Source organism: Rutilus rutilus, assembly GCF_951802725.1.
Source record: "Rutilus rutilus genome assembly, chromosome: 21".
Taxonomy (NCBI): domain Eukaryota; kingdom Metazoa; phylum Chordata; class Actinopteri; order Cypriniformes; family Leuciscidae; genus Rutilus; species Rutilus rutilus.
In genome coordinates this window covers 20773949-20789982 of record NC_140226.1, presented here as the reverse complement: position 1 = coordinate 20789982, position 16034 = coordinate 20773949, and the positions used below count along the sequence as shown (strand labels likewise).

At 37.5% G+C, this 16034-nt stretch overlaps 1 protein-coding gene across 1 annotated transcript in view; it reads left to right on the top strand.

Annotated features, from left to right (window-relative positions):
* The window catches only part of hhat (hedgehog acyltransferase), a 52335-nt gene that overhangs the window by 32303 nt on the left and 3998 nt on the right, over positions 1 to 16034 (top strand). Inside the window, exons 10-12 of the mRNA XM_084392470.1 lie at positions 4477 to 4678; positions 4801 to 4945; positions 14117 to 14241. Of these exons, the coding sequence (XP_084248596.1) occupies positions 4477 to 4678; positions 4801 to 4945; positions 14117 to 14196 (427 nt within the window). The 3' untranslated portion in view covers positions 14197 to 14241. The remainder of the gene's footprint in view (positions 1 to 4476; positions 4679 to 4800; positions 4946 to 14116; positions 14242 to 16034) is intronic.

The window sequence follows — 16034 nt, the reverse complement described above, 5'->3', positions numbered from 1 at the left end:
GAAGATTCTTACCTTTAGATATGTGTCTCTTCAGAGTTTTTGAGCTATTAGATAAAGAGAGTGATGTGTTCTCTGTGTAATCTTGCTCTGAGAGCAGAAGATTAGTGGAATTGTGGGAATTTCACAGTCAGATGAACAGAAGTTGAAAATGAAGCTGGGTGGTTGCATCTCATTGACTACCACAATGCAGTTACTTCACAAAGTTGGTGAATGAAAAATTAAAGAGAGTAGAGTAGAGTATACTTTATTGTCCTTTTTCAGGAAATTTGTCTTGGACTCAAAGCTGCAGTAGTACACAACACGCACACACACAACACGCGACAACAACATTAAACGGGAAGAAATAATAATTAAAACATTACAAAGAATTCATAACAATGACTAAATTGTGACAACTTACCATTTAAAATATTACTAGATACAGGTATATTTTTTGTAAGTTGCTATTACAAAGTGGGACGCTATAACGCTTCCCTGATGGCAGAAGCTGATATACATTGGAAATAAAACATGGCTTGAATCTTTTTCTGTGCATACTTAAAGGTGACATATTATGCCCCTTTTTACAAGATGTAATATAAATCTATGGTGTCCCCAAAATGTTTCTGTGCAATTTCAGCTCAAAATACCCGCCAGATTATTTATTATAGCTTGTCAAATTTGTGAGCAAAAACGCGCTGTTTTTGTGTGTGTCCCTTTAAATGCAAATGAGTTGCTGCTCCCCGCCACATTCAGAAGACGTTAGATCCTTTACACGAGAGCTTAGTTCGGATACAATAACACAACGCGCGAATAATTTCAGTCAGCCAAAATCTCAGAAATAAACAGTAGCTAAGTGCAGCCTTACAGAGAGACTCAGGAAGAGGTTGCAACTTTAGACTGCACCTGGACGTTTCTGAATGGTTAGTGGATACATTTATGTTGTTGTGGAGTTGCATTGATTCATCTCGTCGACATGTTTAACATGTTGACACAGTTCCCTGAGGTCTTTATAAGACCACTGTGATTATTTTATTTATTTTTTTGGTCAAATGGTATCCAGCGACAGAACAGTTTGCATGCTTTGCTCGAACTTTTGCCATTGCGTTAGAACTGGTTACACTGTTGTCGCTTGCTAAAACCAAATGGCGGCGCCATGGGTGGAAACCATGGAAACGTGCTGATTAAGGGGCGGTTATAATATAAAATCCCTTTCCTACGTCAGAGGGGGAGCGAAATCTGATAACTGACAAAAAATTTCAACTGACTTGAAATCTAAAACTGTAATCACCTAATCGTTTTATTATTATCAAACCTTATAAAAAAGTAATTCAACTCATTTGCTTTCTTAAAATCGTCAGTAGTAACGAGATGTTGTTTTTTAAAATCCATGTTAGAAATAGTTCTCAGAGAGTTCCAGAGTTTTTTGTTGTTCATAGAGGAAGTTTTGTTCAATGTAGTTTTTGAACGTTTTATAATTGTTTGGTTTAATAATTAAAGCTACACTGTGTAACTTTTTACAAAATACATTCGCCAAAGAGGGACATACCTGGAAATTCAAGCTTCGCCTTTCGCGTTTTACACTCAGTGACACCGTGACGAAATGCGAGGGGAAGATTACTCGAGACTGCCGGCAGATTTGAAATAATATGGCCACCGTAGGAGTTAAAACGCCCTCGGAATGGGAGGGGCTAGAAAGTAATATTCAGTTGGTAGTCATAAACAATTTCACGCTAGATGGGAGAAAATCCTACACAGTGTAGCTTTAACATTACATTTGTGAGTCACTTGACTCACTTGGCTTGTGAATTAGCATAACTTGCACGCAGCCACTTCAACAAATGACAACCAAAGTCAAACCATAGAAGCTTGTGAACAGGTTTGAAATAAATTAAAAAAATATACAGTGTGTTATTGTTTGTCCACTGAATCTGACCCTCCGACTCTCCTCCTCCTCGAATATTTTACCTTTCCAACAAAGAAATGGATGGACTTCTGACATTTTGTTGAACACAATTTTTATTTAGACATTTTCTATCATATGATATGGAACTTCAGCAGCAGCAGCAGCAGCAGCGCGTGACTGTTTTCACGATAACCAGATCAACATTGTGAACGGGATTGTACAAAACTTAAGTGAAAATAGCAAATGATCATGCAATGGGATAAAATAGCTTCTGTTCCCTGCAAACGATACCATGAACAATGTGAATATTTAACTAAGTCAAAAGCAAAACAAAATGTATAAGCAGGTATCCATATTAATTTTAGTATCAGCAGACGGAACACAGCAGTGACATCATGTGCAAACAAGCTATTGGTCCCCTTTAATGTATTTTAAAATATAATTTTTTCCTGTGATGACAAAGCTGAATTTTCAGCATCATTACTCCAGTCTTCAGTGTGACATGATCTCTCAGAAATCATTATAATATGCTGATTTGCTGCTCAAGAAACATTTCTTATTATTATCAATGTTGAAAACAGTTGTGCTGCTTAAAGGGATAGTTCACTTTGAAATTAATTTTTGATATGTTTTAGCTTACCTCTAGGGCATCCAAGATGTAGGTGTCTTTGTTTCCGCAGTAGTTTCAATTTTGATATTTTTAGGTCAAACCGTTCTTGTCTGTCAGTCATATAATGCAGGTCTATAGTCACTGTCTCAAAACACAAGCACAGAGTCCAAATTAAAACAATTACCCACGTCCAAATGAAACAATTCCCCATCATAAGTACACATTGATGGCCTAAGACACGAAACGAGCGGTTTGTGTGAGAAAACGAACAGTATTTATATCGTTGTTATCTCTTGAAAACAGCACACGTCCAAATGATCTGACGGCGCGGGCGGGTATAGATGTATACATAGATGTCGCCTTGGCTACTGCAGTTCATTGGAACGAAACCGTAGCCAAGCGACATCTAGTGTATATATCTATACCCGCCCGCTGGCGTGTATAGATGTATACACTAGATGTCGCCTTCGCTACTGCAGTTCATTGGAACGAAACCGTAGCCAAGGCGACATCCGTCCGCCATCCATCCGCACCAACGTTTTTGACCAATTTTCAAAACCGCACCCGCCCGCCATCCGCTGATTGGTGTATACATAATATTTTTCATTTGTTTGGTTCAACCGCCCGCCACCCGCCCGAATTTAATTCAAATATTATTTTTCGTCACGTCATCCGACCGATCCGCGGTTTATCCGCGGAGTCCGCTGCTGTAACCGCAAACCGCGCATCTCTAGTCTGCAGCGTGCTTTCAGAAACCCTCCCCTTTCCCCAGCTCCACCTGTATAGATCTGCTATGGGGGTTTATTCATGCATGTTACATTTATGTGCAGCAGCAGAATATCTTACATGCTTACAGAAGCATGTCTGTGAATGTATTGGCAGTAGCAAGTCTCAGTACATGCTTTGCAGCAGCAGCAGTTTAGCAGATCTATACCGCCAAGACCAAATACATTAACATTGCCATATCCATTACCACACCAATCTCTATTACCATACCAATCTCCTGAGAGTTGTCATGACAGAACAGTATTTAGCTTAAGTGAAATCGAAATCTTTTGTATCATGTAAATATATTTACTGTAACCTTTGATCAATTTAATGCATCTTTCCTGAATAAAAGTTTTAATTTTGTTCAAAAAATATTTATGGAACCATAGTGTATATGCTTAAAAAAAAAAAATGTTTTGCCAAAAGCAAAATGAAAATAAAAGACATTCTCTGACGACACAATTTTTCTTCAAGTACGCCAAGTCTTGTTTTAAGAATATTTAGATAATTTTGCTGGAAAACCAGACTTATTCAGAGCATAATATTGCTTCTCTTTTATTGTATTAGATGAAACTGGCAAAAAGCCTTATCAGTAAGTCCAGTTAACATATCAGTGAATCCACAAAAATCCATCTATCCTATTAGGGGTCCTATAGAGGAGAGACAGACACATGAATGTTGAAGAATAAAAATAGAAGAGCAGAGATTTTTTTTTAAGTGAGATAAAATAAAGCACAGTTGATCTTTTCTTCTTGATCTCTATACATACGCTGTCAGCTGGAGCTGTGGTCAAAAGCTAATCTTATCCTCTTCACTATCTCTCTCTCACAGACACACACAGATGAGTCAAGTCCTCCACTATCCCAGCAGCCTCATTAGAACAGATTGGTGCTCTCTCAGCCCTGAAATGGAAACTCTACTATACTGCTGTAGAGAAAGATCGGGTTTAGTTCAGAATTCTCTCTCTCTCCTGCTGTCATTATTATTATTAGGGGAACGGTAGCAGTTTTACAGACAGTAAATAATCTTTTCCTCTTTTTTCACACATTAACACACAGAGAGAATGCCCCCTTAATTAAACACATTAAATAATGTCTTGATGCAAAAATGCTTTTTGAAGGATTAAGGGTTTAAGGGACAGAAAACAACTCAATATTAAAACTACTTAATTGTTAATTGTCATTCATATGTGTGTTTTTGTATGTGCTTTTAGGTACATATATGTGCCGTTGGGAGGCTCACGTCATGGTGTGTTCCGGAAGATTGTCTCCACTGCGCTGGCGTTCGGATTTGTGTGTTTCTGGCATGGTTGCCATGACTACCTGCAGTACTGGGCCCTCCTGAACTGGATCGGGGTCTTGGTGGAGAATGTTCTCGCACTCCTCTTCTCCTCTCGTCCTCTTTATCACACTATTGTGAGTTCACACAAATGCTCTCGTTAAGTATCGGCCTTAGATAAAGTTCAGTTATAAGATCACTCAATAAATGCCACATAGCACAGCATAAATAATAACAAGCACTTTTGATCTGGCCTTAGGTGTGCTGTCTGTCACCTCGGATGCAGAGACGTGGCCTAGCTCTAATCTCCGCCCTCTCCACGGCTCTTCTGATTCTGTCCAATCTGTTATTTCTGGGAGGGATCCATGTGGGTAGAATCTTCTGGAAGAGGTTGTTTGTCCAAGGTGGGTCATTTAAATGTATGCACTCTCTTACAGATTATCATTTAGAAAAAGAAGTACACTTTAGCATACTTTTAATAAGATTACTACAGAAATATGTACTTAAGTGTGAACAGAATGTAATGTTTTTGGACACTTAATTACATGTTATTTACAATCAAATGAAAATGTATTATTTTAAATGTATATCAAAGTGTAACCATTGATTTTTCAGCCTGCTTTGTATTGTTACGCTGTCGGTAGTATATGTAAATGAACAATGTTTACTTGTCCTCCATACCTGGACAGAGAAATTTACGTTTATTTGTCAGCGAAAACGTCAGCTTTTTGCATCATCAGGCAGATTTTTGACAGCTCTAGGGCTTGAAAACTACTGATTATACTTTTGCATTTTTGTATCCCCGCCTACAGACAGTCAGATTGACAGAGGGTAATTAACAGAACACTTTTTGTAAGGGTATTGTATTAAAATGTACGCGCATGTCACCAGTTGCATACAGGTTACAATGTCACCTGTACGCTACTGTGTTTTTCTTCGGGTCGAACTGATGGAATGGCATTTTCACTTTCAGTTTTTTCTCGTCATCTAGTTTGAAATGTTGACTACAATCATGGAGGCTTTTCAGACTTTCCCTCACAGTGTTCTCTCCATATTTACTATTTGTTGGCCTTTAGCCACTCCCTACATCGCGCTGGATCCTTCACTGGAAACCGAAAGTAACCCACTCCTGCTCAACGTTTACTGAATTCTTGCACCCGGGAACAATACAAGTCGACACCATTATAACTAAAAGTTTGCTAAGAAGTATTTGCAAATAAAGCAGGGCCGGCACCACGAGGGGGCAAAACAGGGCATTGCCCCCTCAGTTTCAAATTGTCCCGCCTCCACCCTCAAAATTTGATTGATTTTAAGTTAACCCTTTGATGCGTACGAACACCGGTGTAATTAGAACGTTCAGTGCGTCACTGATATATTCAGACATACAATATTCCATATAGGCTACTGATGGAAGCTGCAATAATAATCCTTTCAATTATAATTTGGCAATTATAATTTAAAATGTTTTATTCATATCAGATACAAATTGTGTAGGAAACTATAACATTTACTCTATTCTTCTCCCAGTTCACTGGCCACTTACTTTTATGTATTTTGGAAGAAATGGATTAATTTACGTGATGTAAATCCGTCAGATGCGATTCTCTGAATTGTGATGCAAGCTAACATGGTGGAGCCCATTGTGCGTTATGGATCAACTAACATGATCATTAAAAGGTTTTTAAACGACAACTAACATGATTATTAAAAGGTGTTTAAACGACAAAGCACATTCACTTTCACATATTTGACAATCGAAATGTATATCATATAGTTCATGATATAATTAACAAATTTGTGCACTGACTACTGCATAGCCAGCCAAGTTTTATTGAAAGCCTGTTTTGTCAGCAGTGAAGTACCCCTTTAAATAAAACTTAAGTACATCATTATATGTAATTTCATAATGACTTGATTGTCTTAAATATGACTATTGTCTTAAAAATATTAACTCTGAATGTAATATGCTTTAGTATGTTATTTCACACATCAAAATAAGTGTTCTTCTTTAAAGTGTGACAAAAGATTTTTAAATCAATCATTAGAAAGTGCACTTTTTTTTAAAGCGAGTTAAGAAACCATCATGAAAGTGTACTCTCTTTAAGTAGATTTAAGTGGCTTTTTATTTAATTCATTTCATATTATCTTCAAGTAAAGTTTTTAGAAATATACTTTTAAGATTTGTGATTTTTAAGTGCAAATTTAATACAATTCAGAACAATTCTTTTAGAAAGACATTCACACACATCATCTGTTAGATATTTGTAACCACTGATGACAAAGTGTTTTTAAACTCTGGGAATTTGAACGTTTTTAACCTTTTAAAATTTTGTGGGTCACGTTAAGGCAGTAATTCAGAAGGAAAACTGTAATGTTGATGTGGTACTGCCTGTCATTTCATTCAAAATCAAACGCAAATGAGATGAAATGAACTGATTTTGAAGTGCTCCGAACACATTTTGGCTTAGAGAAGAGCTGTGTCACTGTTTTGGGGTGAATATGAGATGTTTCAAATTATTTCATAAGATTGTTTTTAGGATTGAATTGGTTTATGAATTATTATGCTTTTAATATTAAGTAGGGTTTAAAAGTCTTGCCGCATTGAAAAATCTGTGATTCAAAATCATATTTAATCCTCAACTCTGCCCCCTCGAGGTCCATTTTCAAGCAGAGTTTTGCTCCTACCATAATCAAGCACATGTGAACAAGCTAATCAAGCTCTTCACCAATACTAAAAAGTTATACAGGCAAGTCATTTTGATTTAAACTTTGCAGAAAAGTAGATCTTGAGGGCCAGAGTTGAGAACCCCTGATCTAAACAGTTTTAGGATTTTGAAGACATTTTTTAATCAAGAAATGTTATGACATAAAATATGAATTTAGGATTCTGCACTATTCAAATAAGTAAATTTGTGACCTTTATCATGTCACTCTCTGTATAGATTATCAGATGTTCTTGCTTCCATTTAGGCACAAGTGGCTCTCATAGCATGCTGGGGAACATGTTCATCAGGTTTGAACCTGTGGAGTTTATGCAGCTACAATGCTGCAGCCGTTGATAATAAATTGTCTGAAATCAGCAAAATATGGCTTCAAACTTTAGAATTCCTATGTAAATTCATTTGAAAAGATCTTTGCATACTGCTTCAGGATCTTGGTAGTATACTTGGGAGCATTCATTGGCAGTTGAAGCACCAGTGGGCATCTGGACATATATCTTTAAAGAGTTAGGCTATAGAAAGAGAGAGGAATTAAGGTATTTTGCATCTTCGAGTTAAGGCTACTCTAAAGGCCCGTTCACACCAAGCACGATAACTATAAAGATAACGACAAAGATATAATTCTAAAAATCGTTCTCCATATTAAAGAATAACAGAGTTCACACCACAACTATAACGATAAAGATATGAGGAACGATATCGTTGGGATCACTTTCAGAACGATTTTTTTCCAGCTGTCAAACGATAAAACACTGACAGGCAATCAGAATCCATTCTAATTTAAAGGTCTCGCGCATTTAAAATGGGGCGGGCGCGCGCGTGCTTAGAATAAAAAGACCGTTATCGGTCGTTGGTGTGGACGCATATATAGTTATCTTTATCGTTATCTTTATAGTTATCGTGCTTGGTGTGAACGGGCCTTAAAGCTGCTCTGTGTCTGCTCAGAATTCTGTGTAAACACACAATGCCGCATAAAAGCAGACTTAAAATATGACGGGTCTGACCCACCTCAGCCCTAGTATCAAAGGTGACCCGGATACTGTTTTGGTTCAGTGTAAATGAACGCGAACTTGTGCCGCCCTGAATTACGTCATTGTCATTACAACCGAAAGCACGCCTGACAGCTCAAGCGCCGCGAGAACCAAAAAGTGGGAGACAAAAAAAAGGCCTAGGTCCTTATTGTTTTGGAAAATTAAAAAAAAATGTCTACCAGTAATGTACAGTGAAGTTAAAGAGTCCTGTACTCACATCGTGAAGCAAACCATCAAACTATACAGCAGAGAGTTGCTGACTCGCTGTAATCTTCCTTTGAAGAGACATCAACCCTCTGCTACATTTCTCTCAGATACGGTAAATGTATTTGATCGGTGACACCCAATCGGCGGTGTCAGTGTAATTGTGCATTGTTATATTTTATTCCAAAAATCATCTCCTTGAGGACGATATTTTGCGATGGTCTGGTGACATCTTCTGTCCTGCCAGAAACGCTAAAGCTAGCATCATTGTTCATGTGTTGTGCCAAGTTCTCCAAACTCAAAATAGGGACTTCTGGCTCTTTGAAGAAAAACCTATTTTAATCCCGCGGTGATCTACCCGGTGTAATAATTCAGAATTTCTTTGTAGCAATTGTTCCAGGTGGGACGTAATCGGCAACAGGGATAGCTTATCTTACAGAAATATAATATATAAAACTGGCATATGGGGCTGTTTACACCTGGCCACTTCATGTGTATTCTGTGATCGGATAGCTATCCAATCGTGAAAAGATCAGGTGTAAATGCCCTCCGAAACACATTCGAGACGGATTTAAATCCGATCGCTCAAACCACTTCAGGAGGTGGTCTGGGCCGCATTCCAGACGAAACTGGACAAGTGTAAATGCATCTGGTTTTTGAAAGAACATATGTAAATTTTACTCCTCCCAACAATGCGAAAAAAAAAGAAGGTGTGAGAGCGTGTCATAGCCTATAGGCTATATGTCATGTTATAGGCAGATATGAGCAGCTGAGCATCTCTTCATCAAGCCAGTGTGTAAACTGTCAAATGTGACCCAATTCCGATTTTTTTGTTCATATGTGACACAGATCGGATGTGTTCTATGACAAGTGTAAACAGGAAAAAAAAACGCATGCATTCGGATGTTTCGAAATCGGTTTCAGGCCTCGTTCATATATGTGGAAATAAATCAGATATGTGCCAACGCAACTGTCATATAAACAGGCAGATCGGATTTTCTGAGGCATTAGGCTACTTCTCCGCGTTTTAATGGTGAGAGAAACCCTGACGCGCATCTGCAAAGGGACGGATGGTGTCGTCGTAGGAGAGGAATGTGGACCCACTTTGACACAACATATCAAAGGTTGGCTTGCTCATCCTAAAATTTCCGACCCACTGCTCCTCGTTGAAGTGCGCCACGATCTCATGAAAGTGCGTATATATAGCAGATACCACACATTTTATTTCTCGTGCCATTTACGCCAAAAATACTTTTTGCGTGCATATGATACGCAGTTATCGCGTGCATATGATATGCACTTTATGGCATGTAATACGCACGCACTCCACACCCCTAATCCTTCCCAAGGGGTTTACAGTGCGTATCATGCACGCAAAAAATATTTTTGGCGTATAAATAGCACGAGAAATAAAATTCGTGGAATAGATCCGCACTTTCATGAGATCGTGTTGTATGTTCCCACCAGTCCTGAGATCTCTCTCGCACACAATAACTGAAGCATGCGCAGGCTGCAATGATGGCCCTTTTCATCCTCCTCCTTCGCATGTATCGCAGAGTTAGCATCAAGCATATTTCACATTCGTCTATCTGTGTAAAAAAAACCTTTAAGCATGCACGACTTTTCAGATAGTATGTCAAGTGTAAACGCACGAATCGGACATGGGTCACAATTGAAAGAACGTGTAAACGGACGGTCAAAAAATAGGATATAGGCAACAAATCAGAATTGGGCATCAAGACCTGCAATGTAAACAAGGCCTTTGTGAAAGTAAGTCGCTGACGCTTAACACACAATCAGCTTCATTAAAAGTAAAGACACGAAATGATCTTACCAGGCCTGTTGCCGCTCTCTCTTATTGCGGTCTTTGATTTTTTTAAATTAGCTGATGATGATTAATAAAATGCAGCTCATTATCTGTTGCTTTCGGTCACATGAACTCCATTAAATCTGCATATAGCGCGGGAATTGAAGATCGGATTTATATCCATTTTGCGAAAACACATTTATGTGTAAATGGAATCGTTTTGATAAATCAGATAGCTATCCGATCTGAGAAAACGCATGAAGTGGCCAGGTATAAACAGCCCCTTGGATATTTGACTTACCAGTGACAAAATGTTTGCTGCACACATAGTGTATTTTTAGTGCATACTGAGTGTCATGATCCCACAATTTACCCATTCTTCCAGCTGATGCTTCACGTCTTATTGCCTGTAGGCCTATCCACTTTTTTGTCCTTAAACGCTTGTTTTTTTGGGTCACAACAAACCAGCTTTTAGATGTTGTTTTGTTTTTTGTAAAGAAATGACAAGCAGGCAGCTTCACGCAATACAAAGTCAGTGGAGACTTGTGGATTGTTTTCCCCAATCCAACAATTGTTTTCATATTATGACGTGCGTCGCTCTGTCTCTATAAACATTCAGTGTAAATGCCCATTTTTGTGATTTTTATGCCACTTCAGATTTGGCCTTTGAGGCAAAGATTGGAAGGCAGGTGAATGTCTGTCTGGAAGTTCTAGAAACTGCTATTTATCTATTTGCCACCGGGTACCATAAACACCACAGAGCCTTAAGAACGGTCGCCATGGTATCATTCATTCTTGACATCTCTGAAAGGTAGCCGTGCTGATCCCACCTGCCCCCTACAGCAACTGTCAGTCAGTCTATGACCCAAAGGTTTTGAGGAGCTGCGGGGTACAGTAAAGCTCAGAGAGAGACCTGCTGGGCACAGACAATCATAGAACCCTGAAGTTATTCATTACTTCGTTCAGTTCAATTTATTATCCTACTACTTTAGTTACATTTACTTATTTGCACCTTTTTTGACCATTTGAAGTAGTTCAGGTTTTAAATACAGTCCTGCTCAGAATTTTTGGCACCCTTGATAAATATGAAAAAAGAAGCCTGTGAAAATAAATCTGCATTGTTAATCCTTTTGACCTTTTATTCAAGAAAATCACAAAAATATAACCTTCCATTGAAGTAAAACAATTGAAAATGGGGGAATTTGTTTCATTATGAAATAAAAAAAAGTTCTCTAATACACATTGGACACAATTAATGGCACCCTTTTATTAAACACTTTTTGCAACCTCCAAATTGCCAAGATAACGGCTCTGAGTTTTCTCCTGTAAAGCCTGATGAGTTTATAGAACACCTGACAAGAGATCAGAGAGCATTCCTCCACACAGAGTCTCTTCAGATCCTTCAAATTCCCAGGTCCACGTTGATACCAATAACGTGTATTAGAGAATAATACAAAGCTGTGTATTGCGAAGCTGTGACTAGCACCTGAAGGACAATGAGGTGTAACCAAATGTAATCCACAACCACCTTCTTTCATTTGCTCTTACTTACTTTTTGTTTCATCCTTCTGTTCTTGTCCCTGATGCAACAAGGCAGGTCCTTTTAATGAACCCACAAGAGACACACACATACACCTGTCTGGTGTGTTTTAACTGCTTCGGGCTCATAGTGGACATGTTGAGGGGAGCCATGATTATAAGCAGCATCTCCTCATATAGCCTATAACATATATTGTACACTATATCTGTCACTGATAATAATTTTGAAATAAATTATATAATAAAATATATCTAAATGATAATTTGAAAATATATAATAATTTGAAAATGATTTGCATCTTGCAATACATTTATACATCTTTTATAAATGACAAATGGGAGTAACACAAGCAAAATCAATTAATCCAAGGGTGGGAGAATGTAACAAGTACTGCTACCATAACACATATCCATAAGTACTAGAGAGGAGCAGACATATTAGTGCATATAAGTGCATTAAGTGAAGTGCTTCCGGAAAAGGTGTTTCTTCAGCTTTTTTTGAAGATCATAATGGGTTCTGCTGTTCAGGTGAAGTTTGGAAGGTTATTTTACCACTGGGGTATAGTAAGTGTAAAGGTTTTAGAAAGTGACCCTGTGCCAATATGGACGGTTGTTCATTTACTGACTGCAGGGGGCAAATGCGAATGTAAATGTGATGAGTGAATACACCCCTATGGTCTAATAAGATTTCATTTTTTTATACCTGTTAATATGTGTGAGGTTATAAATCGGAGCTTGTGTGGGGGAAATGATCCCTTTATACTGCAGTAACCACTTGTAAATGCTGCTACATAAGCAATTCTGTACTAAGAAAACACCAGACTTTCATGTGTGTGTGTAAACTTTGAAATTGCAGGGCTCCAAGGTGCGACTTAAATGAGTGCTAATATGGACAAAAAAAACTAGACCGTCACTAATGCTTTGTTTCTGTCCATATGCCCAATCGGACAAGCCTTCGTGTAAACACTTAATTCGATCCAACTGAGCTTTTTTTAAAAATAAATTTCAATTGGAAGGGGTGGCATAGACCTGAAATAATCTGATAAATATGTTTATATATAAATAATTATACAAATTCTGTGACCGTAGTAGGTGCTGTAGTGACGATAGGGTTAAAGGTGCTGTAATTTTTTATTTATTTTTTACTGTACTAAAGCATAAAAATACCATAATATGTTTACAGAGATTTAGGAAACATGCTAAGTTCACATACTTGTGACTCCGAAAAACAATTCTACAGCCAGTTATTCTACTGAAATGTGCGTTCTGGGTCAGAATGTCGGTTTTTGCTTTAGTCTGTGTGATCCCGCCCACTGCCAATTTACCCAATAGTATTTCGACACCCTGGTTTGCCAGTTGGCTGAAAACACAGGTAATTGCGGACATGAAAGCCAGCAAACGAACTGGCTCAGAGAATTCAGAATGTACTCAACCTTAAAAGCTTCGTCATCCATCTAAAAAGCTCTAACACCAGAGGAATATTAAAACCGATAAATCAACGGATCAAGGAGGAGGGATGGGGGAAACGACTCTCTCCAATATTTTGAATTTGGACTACAGTAGGCTACTCATTTCAAGCTCTAGCTGTCAATATTATATACTGCACCTTTAAGGATAAAGTTGGGGTTAGTGTGACAACAGTGCCTACAATGGTCACAGAATTCAAACAGTCATAGAATTCGGTATAACACGTTTCTTTTTAATCAAATTAAAAGAATAATTAAAATCATTTGCTTGATAATTTGGATAATTTGCTTGAGAATTAGCCATTGGAATCATACTCGTGCAATAAATGAATCGTTCAGATCCCTTACTGAGTTTACAACTGACTCCCTTAAAGAATCATGAGTCATTTTTCAGGTATATCCAACAGGGAACTGGTTAGTAAGTAGACAGATTAGGTTTGTGAAACTTACATTTGTCTATTTACTTACTGGTTGCTTGTATGACAACATGTAATAATTAAAGATACATATTTACAACACAGATTTGAGTAAATGAATGTGTTCTATAAAAATTCTATTCTAGAATAAAAAAAGACTCTATTCTAATTTGTGGGATAAAAATATTATTGGATATTGTTAAACACACAAGGTCCCTAAGGTCCCTTTTTGTGAGCCCTGTATGTGTCTGTCCAAATACTGTTCAGGTGCCCCAGGGAATTGACAAATCCAGATACAGCCTCACTTCCTGTTTGGTGTCTGCTTATTTTCTTGTTTGTAGGCTTTGTTTTGTACCATTCAAACTCTCTCTTCTCCTCTATTTCTTCAACAGGCTGGTCTTCTGTGGCCGTTCCAGTGGTTGCTTTTCTCTATTGCTTTGCTCAAGTTGGTATTGAGTGGGACATGAGATGACAACACCGCTCAGGGTGGAATCATGGGAAGGCAGAAAACACAATGGTATTTAAAGTTTTACAATACTTTCGACCAGTCACAATGTGGACAACTATAACAATTTTTTTCAACTCCTCCAATATCATATGTTTGTTTGACTATGCTGTATTTGAACAGTGTGTGTGTGTGAAAATGAAATGGTGTGAATGCTCCAGGTGTGTGTTTGATTGTTAATCCTGGTTTATTTATGAGTTTGTCTGAACACTGATGGTGACACATGCCTCTGATCATTGGCCAGGATACAGCCTGACCATTGATCTCGCTCTCTTCCTGTCCCTCCATCTGTGTATGTTTCCATCCTCAGGTTCATTTTGTCCCTCTGATCTTTCTTTACCTGATCTCTCGGTCTTGTCTCATTCATTCTGTCTTTCTCCTTGTGTATCTATACTTCAATCTTCTTACTAACAGCTCAAGCTGCTCTGTGTGGTTAATTAGATCAGTGATCTGCTAGCCTGGAGTTTCTCCTTTATTAGAGAGAGGTAAGAAGTGCGTGTGTGTTTCAGTGGTAGGAGGGATTACACTTTAAAGAGCTTTATCTCTGCAGCGTACCTTTATCAGCATCAGATTAATCTTTCATAATCCCTTCACTAAATCTCTCTCTCTCAAGTTCAGTTTTAGTGTGCTTTATTGGCATTATGTATTACCATATGTTTAAAAAAATGTCCATATTGTCACCGCAGCATTAAAGCAAAGAGAAATTTTGCAATACAAAATAATACTGCAAGTTAACAAATAAGCAAAATACAATAAAAAATATATATAAATGTAAATAATCATTATTATAGTATATATTATTACAAGTAATTAAAGGTGCACTCAGTAGTTTTTTTTTTATTTTAGTTTTTTTATCTATTTTTCTATGGTTGCAATCCCTGTCTCTTTCTCAGTGATATGATGTTATTTTAGTAGATGGTATGGCAGAGGTCATGTTTGACCTGCCCTTTCTGTGAGTCATGCTGAAATTGCTTACTGACACCACACATTACACAGGTCCTTAATGTGCATATGTGTGTGTGTTTCTCAGCACAGGTCACTCTGCTATTAATGCATGTTGATTAATTGTCATGTAAAATTACACTGTCTTCAGAGTATATGTAATTACACAGTTAAAAAACTCAGTATTTCCCTCTGCTTAAAGTCAGCATGAATTGGCCATTTTGTCATAATGTGGTATTTTTTTATTGAAACGATATTTAATGAGATTTTAAATATTATGGATTTCATTTTATTAATTGGGAATAGGATTGGATGATTAAAAGTGGGCGATGCATACCATAATGGAGCTAGACCTGAAGTTTTGCTAAAACAATGGCTAAATAGCTTTTGACTATTGGTGAACATTATCAAATAACCTGTTTCTAATAGTTATTATGGACAATTTGATTTCAAAAAAAGTAAACCATTCACATTCACATTGATTTCATGCTTACTTCAAAGCTGATGTGCTTTCAAAAGTAGCTTTAATGTTCTAAAAGAAAGAGAAATACTTAAAGTAAAGAGAGTATGGGCAAAAATACGTATATAAAATATTTTATTGTCATAAATAATATTTTACAGCAATTTTACAAATTTTGTCTTTGTGCTTTACAGTAGTAGTAATGTCCATGTGAAGAAATGATTTCAGTGAGGATGTTTCAGTCAGTGTATAATGGCCATGCTGTCTGCTGAATACATATGAAAGTGTTAAGTTCTTAATTAGGGCTGTTTTTAAAGAATGACCCTTAGAAGGACCTTTGTGTGCGTACAGACATGTTTGTTCTTACAAGCCCTGCGCTTTTATAGAACAGCACAACTCCGTT